Below are 18127 nucleotides of genomic sequence, written 5' to 3'. Positions count from 1 at the left end.
GGCAGCCCAGAAATACAACCGCATCCTGGGCTGCATCAGAAGCATGGCAGGAGGGGTTGGAACTAGGTGATCGTTAAAAGGTCCCTTCCAACCCAACGCATTCTACAATTTCATGATTCACACTGACCTTCTAGGTGATCTTAGCTAGTGCCTGATGTATGAAGGTTCCATAAATTAAAACTCCGGTAAGACTCAGATCATGCTAAATCAGAGCACAAAGCAAGTGCTTGGGTTCTGCTCTATATTAATCTGAATTGGCATCGAAGTGACCTGGCTACTCAAGCAGAGACGTAGAGGTAAGTTTACAGGGTGCTTCTCCAAAGATGGATAGGTGTTAAATCTCCCAACATGGGTTAGCATGCTCAGATCAGGGCTACAGCCTGTTCTGGTTTTCCAAAGATCACCTAGCTTAACTGCAGCCCAAGCAGGACAACGCAAATTTGCTACATGCTTTATGTAGAAGATGAAATATTGAAGTACATTTAAAAAAATAATCAAACACATTTAAGCAGTGTTATGCCAAGCTGTATAGCAGCTACTGACATTCTGTTATTCTCACAGGTAGACCACAGGGAAGGCAGTGAGGGTCTCATTCCACTAAGTTTAACCTGGCTATTCCCTCCTCTCAGTTTCATGATAGATGTCCATCTATAATTCACTTATTTCACAACAGTGTCTCAAAATAAAGGAGTTCTGCAGTTTTCTTTGATTTAGGCCTTGGCATAGGACTCTAGGCATTTAGACAAGACTACTAACAAAAGAAAAAAAAAAAACACACCAAGAAAATTTTGAGTAACACTGCCCTCTTGAGGGAAATTGAGCTGTATCGCATTAGCAAAGCCATCCTTCACTGCTATTCATGTCACAGTAAACCTCCTCCCACTGCCTTCCCATATGGTTCAAGACCAGAAGTTCTTGAAAAGCAGCAGTAGAGTCACACCCAGGAATCAATTATCTCTAGATAAAACATAGTTTTGGTTGTTTTATTCATAGATATTTTAGGCATAAATAGACAGTCCACCCTGAAGGCACAAGAACCTATTGGAAATACATAAACCTGTCGTGGAAATCAGAAGCTTTGCTTCTACAGGAATTGCAGCCTTTTATTTTACCCAACAGCTGGTGTTGCAAAACCCCTGAGAGAAGGAACCAAAATCTAGCATTTTCTTTGTCCTTCAAATTCCTAACCATTGGGCTATACGAGCACGATCTCCCTAGCCTAAGAATCTTGATCTTTATATGCAGTTTCCCGAAGGACACTAAGCTTATCCTGTCACAGTCATCTGCTGGCTAGAGTGATCCCTTGCAATATCCATTTGAAGCTTTTGGGAATCTCTTTCCCAAGAGCTACTGTAACATCCAGACTGTGGAACACAACTTCCAACCAGTCTTTATGAGAAAGCAGGTACTACTGTTACATCTACAGAATATCAAATCATATGAGTTTACTTTTAATATCTATAGTATCATCAAAAAAAGAAAAATAAGCCACACCCCAGAATTCTCAGAGAGGTTAGAAGGAGGAATGCTTGGCTTCCTGTATTTTGTCGAGCTGGGATATAGGCTAAACGGACAGGAGAAGCTGTGATATCTCAAGAAACCTCAGGGAAAACTCTACATAAGCCTTGCTATCTCTCCAAGAATTTAATAGTATTTTAAGTCTGGAAACACCTAAAAAATATCACAGTTTTGCACAGATATTACGTTCATTAGCAAGCATTGCCAATGAGAGACAGTATCTGTCACTCCAGAATCCATGTTACAGCAAAGGGAGTGGAGCACACCTGCACATGAAGAACATAATGCTTTAAGACACAGCACAGAGAGATTCATTAAAAACTCACTTCCAAAGCACAATATCTAAAACATCACTAATTATTCTATGTGTGGCCTAGTGCATGAAATCCATAAAGAATTCTTCTGTGCCTTGAGTGTACTTAACATCTTTAGCTCTTGGAAAAAATATCAACTATCTTAGCAGCTAAACTTTCACCAGTTTCTACACAAAATGCTACTGCACAGCATTGCAGGACTGTTGGGACGAAGAGTACATTCACCTAAAACTGCAAAATTTTGTTACATATACACCTATCATACAAACTGTATTTGGTGGAAATGGGAAAACTATGAGCAGCTTTGTCCTAGGTCAATATTCACAGATTTAACATGAACTTTCACTGACATGTCTCACATGCTACAATACAAGAAAAAACCTCAAAGTGAATCATTAGAATGGTCTGATGCCTCAGTAAGAGCTTTAGAAGTGATGATCACCTGCTGTTCCCAACTGAGTTGCTAGCACCTCTAGCTAATAAGAGAAGTTGAAGAATAAAAAAAAAACAACCACAAAACAAAAAACAGAAAGAGATTGTCTATACAGACTTGAATCCTCCTCCCTCCATTATAAAAAACTTTTAGTAGTAGTACACATTCCCACATGTGTACAAACCAAAGTTTTTAAATTGGAATGTTATCCCAAATCAGGTAGCAGAGTGGAGAAGAAAAAGACATAAGAAAAATACGGTTAAATATCCTGATATCAACTATTTTTAAAATTAACATTTTATTTCCAGAAATAATTACAAACACTGTGGCAAACTCAGTGCCACCAGAAGTTAAGGTACAAAATACTATATATGTAATTTTTTTTTAAATAGGACTAAGCACCCAAACACAGACTTTCTAATAAACACAGATGAGAGTTCAAGACCAAACAGAGCAGAAACAAGGAGTTCAAGCATCTAGAGGTACTACACTGTTAACTAGAGTGATACTCTTGACTACAGTCACCAATATTGGCAATGACAGTAAGTTGGCATTTACATGGATGCTACTGCTTCATCAGGAACATTGCCTGTTACTGACTTATCTTGAACAGTGTGTCCATTCAGGCCAGAACAAAATGACAAATCTTCTCAGATCAGAGTTGCAGAACAGTTCATACAAAAAAAAAAAGCAGGATTCTGTCTAAATGTCAAGCAATTTGGTGTGAGCAAGACCTGCATTATTACCACTAAAATCAGATACTGACTGAACCAACACAAACAGGCTAAACCAAGTGTTTTCTTATCCACATGAGCAAGGTCACAACATCAGGATCTGTCTAGAAAGCAAAATGTGTTCTGACATGTTCTTTGAAAAAGCTGGCTTTTGCCTGGAATAATTATCCATCCCATACAAAGCACAAGCTCTTGAGTTCAGATACGAGGATAAACATAACAGTGGAATAGAAGTGAAGACAGGTCTAAGAACTACTTCCAGGAGTCTGAATGCTAAGCAGCCCCTTCTTCAGTTCAGCAATTGTATCTTCTCTTGAGGCTGCATAGCTCTTTACTGTCTTAATGAGAGACTCATGACGCTTCTCCAACCCAGCCTTCAGATTTAGGTATATCTCCTAGAGAGAGGTGGAGAAAAAAAAAGAGGGAGGGGGGAGGATTCCATCAGCAAAGTTAATGTTTATGCTTTATAAGGATTTAAGTGAGAGTGGTTTGGTGGTCTCAAGTGATTTCAAAGGTACCTTGTCCTGGGCTTAAGTAGCAGCATTCACAGAACACAGGAAAGTTACAAAACATTAGCAGAATAAGAGCAGCCACAAGCAAAATCTCAATGTTATGATTCTGTTGTAACTCTAGTGGTCATAATACTGAGCTGGTCAAACAACCAGCACTAGCCCAGTATTCACACTACTACTGCCCCGTTCTGTGTTAACCTGTGTCATTAAGGTCTCTGCCACTGTGACTGCTACCATTATCCTCCCAGCATGGACAGTACTTCAGTAATGAACAGATAGGCTGAGACCCTACAGGCAGATGGTGATCCCCTACTCCCAACCCATCAGGATTTCTGCCTCTTTCCAAAGCTGAGCTGGACAGCCATCTTCCTGAAACCCTAGGAAGAAAGGGTTCATGATGTCGCAGGTGGTCCTGCATTTGAGGGAGACTGTTGGGAGGATTACAGTACTGCCCATCCCAGTGTAAAGCCTCACAGGTCAGTCCCAGGGGCCAAAGAGAAAATAAAATAATCAGACTCTTTAGAGCTGGAAGTACCATACAAAAATGGATATCATGGAACTAGCATAGTCTTTCCACCTGTGCCTGTAGCAGATACAAGTTTAATTTCACCTCCCCAAATACTGTGCAATCATATCATTCTAGAGTCTTTTCTCTCAGGTCTGCAAAGTCCACTTCTCCTGTGGGCCATCTACAGCCTGCAGAGACAAGGATGAGCACTAGCCCCAGCAATCCAGTGCAACCATGAATAAGAAGTGCTCTCCCTCCCACTATCCACCCATCCATGACCTGAACAGCCTGTTTTTAGGGCCAATAAGTGTGCCTTTATCTACACAGCCCAAGTTAAAAATCAGTTTCGAGAATATCAAACAGGATTCCTTTAGGAATCTTACCTTGGCTTTCATTTCTTCTCTTTCAGCACTCTCATTCAGCTGCTGAATTTTGAATCTTGTCTGTTGGATTTCCTTGTGAATGGCTGTCACTTTATCATATACAGCACGCCTCTTCTCCTGAATTCTGTTACAATACCTAAAGGTGGGAGGAAAAAAAAATTAGTACTGAGCCATTTGCATAATTCCAGATTAAACTTAACCCCACCACAAGCAAAGCTTGCATTTTATAAACATGAAACCAACAGCTTCCAGAAGCAATGCTGTACAGAACTTGCTCACTTGGAAATTTGTCCAGTTTTTAAACTAGAACAAGTTCGGTATAAGAAGTGAAATTCCAAGTGGAGTTGAAGGAGTATGTTAAAGATCCACACTTGCCACCAATCAAGGCAACTCAAGTGACTCCAGTGGAACCAGCTCAGAGAGCTGGACACTGCATGTTCCTGCCTTTGAGTAATGCAGTACAGGTGTCGGTGAAGAACCCTGCCTAAAGGCCAGCCACTGGACTAGGTTAAAAGCAATATAGCTGAACTTGATATTTCAGCATAATGGGAAGTCACACATTTTCCTCAGCCTCAGATCCCCTACCACCAAGTTCGAGCTCTAATGCCATACATCTACATATGTTATCTACAACTCCCAGTCCATCATTTCATTGCATCCCAAAGAAAGACCAGATAGTAGTTCCCTAGCTTGCAGGTAAATTCAGATAGCTCCAGCTGTGAGATGTCACATAATCAGCAAAGGGGTAGTGTGGGAACAGGAGGTCTACTCTGACTTCAAGTGCAAAAGACACCCACCAGTTTATACTAAGCATTTGTACAGTAATTACAGTTGGACCTGCAGCAGCTGCTTTCTCTAAAGAACGGCTGAAATCACGCATACTTAGCGAGAGCCTACTTACATCTTCCTACCTCAAGGGAAGAGTCAGGACACATTCTGTTATTCACCAGCAGAAACTCCTGTTTTCAAACCAAGGTTACCTCCCTTCCCTTCTTGCTTATGAAAGCATCTAATTTTACCACTGAAGGGAAATTTCCAGCACATAAATCAGCAGCAACTTCTAACATAAAGGACATTAAATTGTATTATTTTCATTCTTTATTTGGAAGGTAAAATAGCTTTCAATGAATCTCCTTTAGCTGGTACAGTATACAAAATAAGGAGCAAGGGAAGCCTGCAAGTCTTGCTGCCTTTCTACACACCTCACAAACCTTTCAGCATGACTAAGCCTTAGCTGACTCTCTCAGCTATGTAAAAAGAGCTCTCTTCCATCATAGTTAATCTACCCAGTCAATAATTTTCCATATTCCCTGTCCTATCTGCATACAAAAAAAAAGTTATATAATAAGCTTCCCTTATAAAGGTTCAGCCCTTCTAATCTCACAGTGAAGCCACAATCTTACAATGCTGCAGTTTGCTGCTGCAGAAATGACTGCTGTGCTGTAAGCACTGCCTTGCAACTTGCCTTCAGCATACAGCAGGAAGGAAGATGGGCTAAGAGGCTTTGATCAAATGACACTTCTCCTTTTGTTTTAGAAGCATCATGTCAGGATAATACTCCTCTGAGATACGAGCCCCATTTCCCCATGGGTCTTGAACATGTTTGATAATGAGCAAAAGTGGCAAGGGAAATTATGAAAAATTCATGAAAGGCAAATGGGGCTTTGTTGAAGTCTGATAAGTTGGAAAATTATCCCAATGTGACATTCTCTTTAAGAAGATAAAAGAATCAAGAATAAGAATTATAAATTAAATTAGTGCTCCAATAAAAGAATTGCTGTCAAGTCACATTGCAATTATTGATTTGAGACCCAAAGTCCCTGCCTGCAGCATTACTGGTCTTCATACAAAGCTATCCCACATCACTCATTTTCTTCTTCCTGTTAAGCTACATGTTTGTACCAGAAGCGAACTTTGGTAGCACATAACGAAGACATAAAGTATCATCATGCAGAAATGTCAACTCATCCATACTCAAACACAGTGTGCTTATATTGCTCAACATCTTCACGCTTCTTCTTTATCCTTATTTCAGCTGTAGACAGCTTCTCATGTTTTGCAGTGACCAGTCTCTTTAAGGACATTTCATCTGTCTTTCCTTTTTTCAGCTCTATTTGAGCACTCTCAAGCTGGTCCTCCAGATTTCTGACCTAGAGTACATAAAGAGTATGGAAATAAGTTAAATGAGGTGGGGGGGCAGGGGGGGTTGGAAATCAAAACAACACACCTTGTTAGTTTACTAAGATTAGAACTAGCTTCCTGCTTTTTGAAGATCTGATCGCTAACTAATTGTCCCAGTTAAATCCCAGTTCCCTAGTCTTTATCTTAATTTAATTAAATCCAAATGGACAAAGATCCCATCACTTAAAATGATTTTTCAGGAGTTACTATAAGTTCTGCTATAGCTCTTAGCCAAGGGTAATTTGAACATATGCTATATAAATATCCCAAGTAACTGCATAGGGTTTGTTTTTTTTATTTTTCCAAACACTCCTAACAATTACATTCTCCCAAAACTGAGCAGCAAATAGCAAGGTACTGTATTGTGACAAACATTTCATCAGGGAAAGGCTAGCTTAGTAATATTAATAGAGTTAAAAGCAGTTAAGACATGACTCTTCTCAAAGTACTAATTTTTTTGCTCTTAGTTTCTGCTCTTTAGACAGAAGAAACTGGACCACAAGTCCCAAGACAGTTCGAACTATTTTAGGTTGGGTTTCTATGGCAACAAAAGCTTTGACTACTAAGAGTGGTCAATAGTACATTAGCTAGTGACATGCAGCAAAGCAGTAGCTATGTTTTATCAATGTTTTTAAGAATGAGATTTTAAAGTTTATTTTTCTCTGGAACAGAGGAGAGATGGGAACTTTCAAAATACAGACGTTTACTGATGATCATCTATCAAGCTTAGACATTAAGTTCTCCCTAACCAGATATAATTTGGATAATACAAACCTCTGATAATACACTGGCCAGTCTCTCCACATTTGCTCCCTGTCTTTCCATCTTCTTTTGATATAACTGCAACTCCAGTTGGCATGACGGCAGAACCTCAACCAGGTCTCTATAGCTTTCATATTTCTCAATAACTTCTTGCTTTAAAAAATAAAAGACTATTATTGAAACAGCTTTAGAGTTCAGCAGATATTTTGTATTGTATTAATGCATATTGACTTCGTACCCATTCCCTCGTTGTTTAATATACAGTGGAATTAATATTTAATAGTTACTGAAATTAGATCTTCAGTTTGTTAAAAAAAAGTATTTATTTGAAAAGCACAGGAAAAAGCGACACAAGTGTTTTACACTGAACTAGCTTGTTATAAGAGCTTTCAGGACAGAAAGAAAGCTGCACAGTGAAGAAATTCTATACTAGTACAATAGGAGTTATGTAAAGCATCATAAAACCGATGCCTGGAATTATAGCAATACAGCTTACACTTTTAGAACAAAAATACCTAGGGAAACAAAGTTATGTAAGCTTCACTGATGCACGAGCAATCATGAACTACAGACATTTAAAGACTGGACAGTACTATAAGAAAAACCCCAAAAGCTAGGATGGAAACTCTGTGTTCAGCATACTAGTGGAGACAGCTATGAATTGCAGAAACAGTGAATGATAACAGAGGTACTATGAAGCATGTGTTCTAAATCCAAGGACATTTGTGAGCTGCCAGAATATTGTCATTTCTTGAGAGCAAGCAGCCAGACAGGTATAGTCTAGATTCAGGAGTTTTACACCTAGTTTCACAAATAAACAGTTACTCACTGAGGACAAAGCAGCAGTGACTGCAATACAACTTTTCAAAAAAAAAAAAAAAAAACAACAAAAAAAACCAACAAAAAAACAAACCACAAAACAACAAAAAACCAAACTAAAACAAACAAAAAAACCCAAAACAGCACAAAACACTACCACAAAAAAAACCCACACACAAATTAAAAAAAAAAAAAAAAAAATCTACACAACACCACCCCCCTCCCAAAACCACAAGTCAACACCAAAAATCCCACCAACACAGAAACAAATAAAATAAAATTTAAAAACCCACACCCCCACAACCAAGGTTCAGTTTTTTCTGAAGCTGTGATTTCATTTCAGACTAGCCACTGTTCTGTTCGTTATTTACTAGAAGTCATTCAGGAAGCAGTTCTAGATGACAATTCAGTAAAACGTGCTTTTTCTAACAGAATACCTCCTTATGTGGAAAGAGGAAAACCTCACCTTGGATTTCTTGAGTTTCTTAACGGTCTCTTTCATCAGTTCTTTGTAATTTTTCAGTTCCTCTGGACTCTCCACAATCTTTGATTTCAGCTGTTCTTGTTCTTCTTTCAAAGTAGCCATCATCACTTTAAGCTCATTCTAGTAAACAAGACAAACACACTTTCAATATTAGCAATTTTAGCACTTCAGTGAACAAAAAGGAATTGAGAGGCGTGGATTGCCAGGACCTTATGACTTGACAGGCTCTTTTCTCTGTTCTAAGTCATTCCTCCTTAGGAAGTTTGTTTTAAAAATAAATTTGTCTGAACAGCATTAATAGTCCATTTTACTCCCTGAACATGCCTATGGGGTGCAATACTAAGTTACAAGAACAACATTTAACTAGTAATCCAGAAAAAGCCTTCCAGCCAATACATGTTACTAGCCACTCTCTCCTTCAGAATCCCTCCCATAGGACAACCATGGCAGTCACTGCAGGGTTTCAGAACCAGCTGTATCAACCCAGCAGAAGCAACAAGGTTCCTGTGCAACCTCTCAAAAAACTCCTGTTTTGTCCCCACCAGGTCAGTCACTGCCTCATTAGCCATTCTATGCACCTAAGGTAAGCCCACAGCTTCCCAGAAGTCCAGATGTCTTGCCCTTTAAAAGATCAGCTTCCTGAACAGAGAGCTTTACATTGCAGAGATGTGTTATTTGAAGTCCACAACAAAACGAGCTACTACAGTAAAGTTTCCATGAGGGAAGGACATGAAGCCTAATCAGTTTTTTTTTTAAAAAAAAAATAATAATAATAATTACCTGAACATTACCTAGCTCCAACAATTTGATCATAGAAAGAGAGAGATGATCTATTAGTTCATCCGAGATGCAAGCTACAGCCTACACAGAGGTGTACTTACCAGTTTTCGGGTATTCTCTGCAATAACTGACTTCTTTTGCGAAATCACTTCTTGCAAAGCTGTCTAAAAAAAAAAAGCAACAAACTTTAAATAAGCATCTCTACAACTGCTGCCTCCTTTACCCTTCTATCATAGATCTGCCTAAAAGAGACATCCCATTTATGGTTTCTTTGGAGTGCCACAACTATGGGACAAAACTGCAATCCATGAGATTTAAAAGACAGGGAAGGACTGTCATAAAAGTCACTGGGAGCACCAGCCAGCAGTAGGTAACTAGGAACAGGGATAAAAGATTGACTAACTCTATTCTTAATGACCCTGGCAGTGCTATACACACACAACCTCCTTCACCAGAGGCACTGTCCTTGACAAAAAAAAAAAAAACCAAACAAAAAAAAAAAAACCCCAAAAAAAAAACCTAAGTTAATACAAGGTCCCAAATAATACAGAAGTCAATCACATGGTTAATAATATCAATGGTAGAGAGACAATTTAACAAAAAAAAAAAAAAGAAACCAAACCAACAAAAAAGAAAAAACACACCACCCCACAACTATTTTATTTATTTTCCAAAGCAGCTGAAAAGGTTACTTATGAGACCTTAGAGGCAAGTTGCCATTGCTGGAAAGTTAGCCCTGCAATCAATCCTACTCTTTTTTCCAGGCATTCCCTTGGCAACCCTTTTTAAGCCTCATTTCCCACCATGTCTCGCCTCCAGTTCCAATTCCTTGAATTCAGGTGGAAAACAAAGCAAAAATTCAATAGGGAAACACACACATCACACCTGAACAATAGCACAGGTATCTCCCAAGTCACTGCAGTAATGCATTTCAAAAATAAAGAGCCAAATACACTTCTGTGTTCCCTAAGCCTGACTTCAAGTATGTTTCACATTCCTTCCATTGAAATGAAGAGTTGATACTAGGAGTTAGACAAAACATTGTGTTGCAGTGACCTTGGTTTTAAAAAGTTCCCTTTATCCTTTGTAGAAGGAGGAGGGGAACAAAAATCAACAGAAATAAGGAGCACTCGTGATCAGAAGCCATAATAGCATTTCAGAGAAATATATAACAAGATCATACTTGTTTCCGACGATAGTCTTGCCTTAGTAGTTGCTCCAGTTCTCGAATGTTATCTGTCAGTTGCTTGACTTCTGCTTGATGTTCAACTGGAACGGTGCTAAGCAAAAAATAGATATTGGATAGTTTCAGCATCCTTATAGTTGGTCAGAGTACAGTGGATAGAATAATCACTCTCTCCAAAGAGTCTACAACCAGTAGCTTTAGTAATCAGGGCAAGACAGTCTCAATTTAATACATCTTATCTTCCTTTGCTTGTAAAATTTTGTAGCTGAAGCATGATCTAGAGAGCTATTTTGGCAAGAAGTAGTACAAGCGTAACAGAAGACTAAGTTTAAAAGATTACATTAAGCAAAGCACAAAAGAACAATGCTTCCACCAACTTCTGTGGCGATTTTGATTTATGAAATTTGCATAATATTACCTGCCATATCAACAGCTCCTATTACAGCAGACCTATAGCTAGCTAGAGAACCTCCTGTCTAGCAAATACCAAGAGTAGCCATCAGAGAAAAAACCTCTTTGTTTTGAAAGTTATCTTGGAAACTAGCAAACTTCATCCTGTTATCCACAAGCAAACCCAAAACTTAATGGTGCAGAGACACAGGCAGTAGGACTAGATGGCCTGAAACGGAGAATGGGGTAACCATGTCAAATAACTACGGATGACAACTTTTAAGTTAAAAAATCTATTAAGTTAAAGATGGGCTTCCTACAGCTATTGAAGAGACAAAGACATATCACTAAAAACTACCGATAACAGCAAAGAGTTTCGCCATAGTCCCCAACATACAAAAATACAGTATCCTCTCAAAGCAACCATATACTCCTCAAGTCACATTTTTGTTTTCTGCCAGCAACTCTTCTAGTCTACCACCAGTAGAGCTACTTCTGTAGCTCTGAGTACAACCCAACAGCAACATCTCTGTGTGTTCTGCCTTATTTCCCAGGGAGGCTAATCAGCAACAATGTCAGACAATGGCCAGAGGAGAACTCAAGTCTGCTCAAATTGAATGTTCCTACAGCAGTTAGCAAACAATTCTGTCAAATCACACAGCTTAACTACTCAGTTAGGCACTCCATATAGAATCATAGAATCATTTAGGTTGGAAATGACCTTTAAGATGGAGTCCAACCTAGCACTGCCAAGTCCATCATTAAACCATGTCTTTAAATGCCATGTCTATGTGCCTTTTAAATATCTCCAGGGATGGCAACTCAACCACTTCCCTGGGCAGCCTGTTCCAATGCTTGACACAATTCTCTTGGTGAAGAAATTTTTCCCTAATATCCAACATAAACCTCCCTGGTGCAACTTGAGGCCATTTCCTTTTGTCCTGTCGCTTACTACTTGGGAAAAGAGACTGACACCCACCTTGCTACAACCTCCTTTCAGGTAGTTGTAGAGGTCTCCCCTCAGCCTCCTTTTTCCAGACTAAACAACCCCAGTTCCCTCAGCCACTCCTCAGACTTGTTCTCCAGACCCTTCACCAGCTTCATTGCCCTTCTCTGGACACACTCCCAACACCTCAGGGTATTTCTCGTAGTGAGGGGCCCAAAACTGAACACATGGTTCAAGGTGCTGAGTACAGGGGCATGATAACTTCCCTACTCCTGCTGGCCACGCTGTTTCTGATACAAGCCAGGATGCCGTTGGCCTTCTTGGCCACCTGGACACGCTGCCAGTTCATATTCAGCCAGCTGTCAACCAACACCCCCAAGTCCTTTTCCAACAGGCAGTTTTCCAGCCACTCTTCCCCAAGCCTGTAGCGTTGCATGGGGTTCTTGTGACCCAAGTGCAGGACCTGGCACTTGGCCTTGTTGAATCTCATACAATTGGCCTTGGCCCATTGACCCAGCCTGTCCAGACTGTGCGCACTGAACAGGAAAATCAGCCAAGTCAAGTAGTGCATCTCAGTGCTTACTCCTCATACTCACTTCAGTTTCTCCAGCTTCACTGCTGCCTCCCGATTTGCAGTCTCCAGTTGCTGTCGTTTCTCCATAGACGATTTCTGCAAATTATTCAGAGATTTTTTTTTTGTTTAGAGTGGTTTCTATCTGGGCTTCTATTTGAGCCCTGCTCATTATTATTTCACACGAAATGCACCACCTCTAAACTATTGAAATGGTCAGAAGAGAAGGCACCTGCAATTCTAGCTTCAGCCCACTGACAGTTACATCTATCTTTTCTCAAAACGATGTGAAGAGTCAAGCCTTTGCTTACCAGGCTAAACTATCAAATAAATTACTGGAAAAAAAAACTTCAGATAATACCCTAATTAATAACTGGGTCATGGTCACACAGAAACCTTTATGATATTGACAAGCTCATCCACTCTTCTAAACTGACATGTTTCCTCAAGGGCTCTGCAAAGGTTTTTCTTAAACCATTTACAGTAGCTGTGTATGCTTATAACACGTAATATAATTTTAACAAGTTTTCCAAAATATTAAACCAGTACCTTCCTGTATTACTTGGCTACATTTAAGATTCCAATGTGTTATTTAAACATGCAGTTAAAAAACCAGATCCTTTATGCTCCCAGCTCACATTAATTATAGTAAAGTAGGTATCTGGAGTAATATGGCACCCAATCTTACATAGTTCATTTGTAACTCCAAGTAGACCTCTCGTCGGAGCTCTCTGAAATTCACAAAGTTGAGAATGCCGCTCAAGAAGCGAATTGTCCTCTTTGTTTCTGAAACAGGAATTGCAAACCATCACTATTCTGCTTTCTAAATGCATTGCAATTGCATAGAAGGAGTTGGGCAAAACAGAATTCAGAGACAGAAATTACAAAACAAAATCCAAATTAGTTCTTCCCCCGCTCACCTGGCAAAGATTGCACAGACTACATTAAAACTAGCACTAAGCTATGAACTTACAGTGTCTTAGCAATTCTACACAATCCAGCAAATGAAAATGGCACCTAGGAGAAAGACTATTAAGATATAGCCTTTGATTAAAACAGAAGTCTCAGAGAAAGCGTGTCAGTCTTCAACTACAACTCTGACGACAGAGCCTAACTGTAACTACCAGGCTGACTGAATACAGCAGTTTGAACTGCAGGGGCTTTTTCGCTCTATTCCAAGCGAAGTTTGGGAAAGATGATCACAAAGGCCTTGAATGTCTTATCTAAGACAGAGTCAGAAGTGAAAGAGTTCTTCAGAATAGCTTTTTCCAATTTGTTTGTTGTACCAGAATCACCACAGCCAAGTATTGAAATGGGTGAAGCAAAAATTCAATTGTATCCTACAGAGGCAACAGCATAAGAAATACCAGAGTTGCCAGGATAATTTTCACTACCGTCTATTCTTACATTATTTCAAGTATGTTACAGTCCACTCTCCAGCCCAGCAGTTCAACAGACCCGTAGCATTCAAAACTCCCCTCAGTTTAACTGGATTAGCCTACAAAAGGAATAAAGAGAACTGCTCATTAGAACCAGCTTGTCTAAGTGCCACAGCAAGGGCCAGAAGCGTAGCTGGACGCCAGGGACAGTTCTCCACACTGGATGCCCATCTGTCTATGCCAAATGAGAAGAAGCAGCTGGATACCAAGTGACACCCACCACCCCAGGAAACACAAGGATTACAACACACTTGCTTACTTGGGTTTAAAACATCAGCAATTTGAAAGTCATTAATTCGGCACACTGGAAGGAAGCGCTCCCTGCAAGGAAAACAAAGTACAACCTTATCTGCAGTGACCGTTACTCAGTTTTTGTGCTATATCCATTTACTAAATACAGATCTTGACCTCTCATCCTAGAGCATATGTATAGTAAGCACATAACAACAGTAAGTCTCAGAAGAATAATACAGGAGGACTCCACACACAGATCAGCATTAAAAATCTGTATTCTTACAACATCTCAAAGACTTCTATAGACAAAATACTTGCTTGCAGAACAACTTTTCACCTTAACTAGGGAATTCCTACACTTAATTGTTAGTCAATTCTCCCCTTACAACTGAAAGGAAGCTTAAAGTCTAACACTCACCTCATTCTAACAAAGATATCTGCATAGAATTCAGACAGCAAATGTACACGACAGGTACTTAAGATCCCTCTTCTAGGTGTAATGATGACCCTCTAGCCATTCAGAGTATAGATTTGTGCTCCACCTTGGTGAGACTGCATTATTTAGTTAACACATTCATTTTTACAAGGTAGCTAGCTGCCTGCTGAGAATTTTACTCTATTAAACATTGCTATGCCCTGTTCATCTGCAAATTTCCCTTTGCTCACAGTTAACAAGCAGTAGAACAACCATCAGCAAAAAAGGCATAAAGTCTCACTACTTCTAGTAAATTGGACCTTTACAAGGAATAGCAACTGAACAGATGTAGCATATTCTACTTACATGTGAATATACAAATTACAAACAGGTAGAAAGCCTTCAAATATCTGTGGGTACATTATGTCAACGTTGACTGGCATCTAAAGTGTAAAGAGAGTCAATGTGTAAGTAGAGAACACTTAAACAAAAATACACAGTTTTGTTTCCATGACATAAGACAATTCAAGTAGGGTAAACACACTAAGGATGGTCTCCCCATTCACAGGGAACACATGTTGGAGGCTGAGGAATGCCATCAGGTTAATCAAACTATTTTAACTGTTAGTTTTGGCTCATCAAAATATTAAAGACAATAATAACTACAGCAGCAACATTACAAACTCTGGAATTCAATTCAAACTCTGTGTTTTAGTTTGTTCAAAACTGGTGCAGAAGGACAGTCTCTGCATTACATACCTAACAATAAGAAGCTCTTTCTTTAAACACCCCAAAATTCACACACTCAACTGTTTTATGAAGAAGTCAGAAGTTAGTGGTACGCTGTCACCTTTTCTGATATTTTAAATCTCATAATACAGCATCTCAGCCAGTGTCATTGTCTGTGAAGAACTGTTATCTTGTGCACATACGATCTTCCCTTTCAGTTTATCCAAAAATGGCACAAGACAATACTATTTACTCTCATTTTCAAGAATCAGTTATTGTCTAACAGGGTCAGAAGATACCTTATTGATTAACACTTAAGTTATCAGTTAACCCCCAGCTGCACTTCTTATTTTCCTCTCAGTTACTGGGGGAGTGGAGGGGATCAAACACTAAAAGCAACATCTACTTTCCTTCTAGACCAGTCTAACATCTAAGCAGCGATCTTCCTCCAGCCATGGCTAAAGGCAGATGCCCAAGAAGACAGTATGTATTTTCAAGGCCAGAGATGGTGTCCCTTCACATGCTTGTCCAGTCCCTCCTGCACCTTAGAGACATTTCTGGCACCCACAGCATCTCAAATAAAAGAATTTACAGGTTAGCTGCAGGAGGAGAAGGCTTTCCACAGAGCCTTTCCTTACAGCCTACAGTGCTAAGTGAGCCCTTGAACTCTTCTTCATGCCCACTAGTTCATTTACTGGAGAAGGAGCCTCCTCTCCATGGAGAAAAAGAAGAAAAAAGAGGCAGCACAACCACAAAACCACTATTTCTACAAGTATCTTGAGCTGCAGCCAACTTCCACACCAGAAGCAACGATCAAAGCAACTTCTCAGACATAACCAGACAGATCTCAGCCACAGCCCACAGAGGATGCTCTCAGGTTCGTTTACCTCTGGTAAGTGACCCATGCTAATGACTGCACTGCAGTACTGCACTCTCATTCCTGCCTAAGGAAACAGAGTAGTAGCCTCCCTGAACACAAACACAAATGCCCATACTATACAACATCTCACACACAAGTTTTCTGCAGTAGATGCAGAATTCGTAAGCTCCCATTCATGCAATTACAACATACAAAACAGTAAGTCACTTGCCAGTGAGAAGAGGGAGATACTTCAATGTTTAATTTCTTAAGTGCAATTTTTTTTTCTTTTCACATGTCACTACAGACATACCATGTAGAAATGCTCCAGGCGGATTCCATATACCTTCTGCAGGATTCTCATGTAAATCATGTGTAGAACTTCAATCTGCAAGAAGAAAGGACACAAATCAGTATTCCATATGATTGATTATTGAGGGCTCCCAGACTAGACCATAGAAGTAGTTCTGCCTTTAACACATGAAGACTGATTTCACTGAGCCACCAAGACTCTCAAGTTCTACTCCCCAGTAGTTTGCAGTTCAAGCATTACTATCTGATAATACAATTATAAGAGAGAGCAATCAGCTGAGACAACTACAACCCTGCAACAGTTGTGCATTGTTTTTCATTACATTGCTGCTCACCGAGTGGCTTTCAAACCAAGTGACACCAAAAATCTAAAAAAGGTCACAAACTATAATCCCACAGCAAAGAGAGCCCTTCATTGTGTTATTAAAATGGAGGGGGAAAAGACAGCTACAAGCCAAACAGTTATTAATTTACAACACTAATCCACAAGCACTTTAAATCACTCTTCCTTCTTAAAAAATGACCATCCCATCATTCCCTCCTCCTTTAGCAGGCAGCAGCACTTAACATAGCAGCACAAGGAATCACACTGAGGCATCAACTGGATTTTAAAACCACTTTTCTTTCATTGAGGACACTGCAAGATCATGTTAATATTAATGGTCTGATTGACACAAGAAAAAAAAAAAAAAGGGGGTGGAGCAGGGAGGGGTTGTTTTTTAGAGGACTGGTTTAAAAGCATTAGTTGATCAACTAGGCTGTTGTAACTATGACACTATGCCAAACAATGGCTGTTTTAACCTACTTTGCACAGAAACGGGAATACCAGACCGTGTAATTTCGTGTTTGTCCGTTTATGATCCCACCTCCTCCCTGGTGAGCCTTGAGAGGCTTCTCTCAAGCTGGAGAGAGGCTAAGGCCCAGGTTTAGCCCTGTAACTAACCCGCCACACTGGAAAAACTGACCCCCTCGCTTACTCCAAACACCGAGCAAGACAGGGGAAAGGAAACCTCCTGGGCTGTGGCCTGCGAAGGGCCTTCCTCCAGGACAGGCAGGGAGCTGCCTGAGAGCGGCGGGGCCCGGGCCTAGCCCCGAGCTCCCGCTCACTCACCTTGGGGTTACCGAACACGTCGCTCTTGACCAGGTTGCGGGCCTCGGCACCCGTCAGGACGTGGCTGCGGAGGTAGCCGATGATATCGTCGGGGCTGTAGCGGGGGAAGGTCAGCGTCTCCATCCCGCCACCAGGAAACAACTCGGCCGCGCCGCCAACCGCCACCTTCCCCTTCCCTGCACCGCTCGCAGCTTGAATGTGGCGGGCACCGCCTCCCGCTCCCGCCCCCGCGCCCCGGTGGCCTATCCGCGGCCGCGCCTGCCTGTAGGGGGCGGAGCTCCATGAGGCTCCGCCCCGCGCCGGCGCGCAGAGGCCGTTGACCGTTAGGGGCGGTGGGAGGCGGCCGGTTGCTGCCGGCGGGGAGCGGCTGCCCGGTCGGGGCGGGCCGGGGAAGGCCGCCGGGTGGCCCGTTCGTCGTGCCAAGCGCTGCTCGGAGCACCTACAGCCGGCGGGGGCGGGGCAGGGCCTCCTGCGGAGGGGCAGGCGGGGCAACGCCACGGCAGGTCG

General features: G+C 40.9%; 1 protein-coding gene across 1 annotated transcript; it reads right to left on the bottom strand.

Annotated features, from left to right (window-relative positions):
• Positions 1–2553: 2553 nt before the first annotated feature.
• NUF2 (NUF2 component of NDC80 kinetochore complex) lies at positions 2554–17791 on the bottom strand. Its single transcript, XM_010122091.2, has 13 exons — positions 17621–17791; positions 16511–16585; positions 14976–15052; positions 14220–14281; positions 13210–13307; positions 12547–12620; positions 10612–10708; positions 9530–9592; positions 8631–8768; positions 7358–7498; positions 6377–6552; positions 4403–4538; positions 2554–3394 (listed from the first exon to the last, which is right to left on the bottom strand). Exons 1-13 carry the CDS (start codon positions 17741–17743, stop codon positions 3245–3247), a joined length of 1410 nt encoding a protein of 469 aa, XP_010120393.2. The 5' UTR covers positions 17744–17791; the 3' UTR covers positions 2554–3244.
• Positions 17792–18127: the final 336 nt, after the last annotated feature.

The sequence above is a fragment of the Chlamydotis macqueenii genome, chromosome 8 (assembly GCF_036417535.1).
Source record: "Chlamydotis macqueenii isolate bChlMac1 chromosome 8, bChlMac1.mat, whole genome shotgun sequence".
Lineage (NCBI taxonomy): Eukaryota > Metazoa > Chordata > Aves > Otidiformes > Otididae > Chlamydotis > Chlamydotis macqueenii.
Note: the sequence above shows the minus strand (reverse complement) of the source record. Positions and strands in the feature narration are given on the sequence as shown.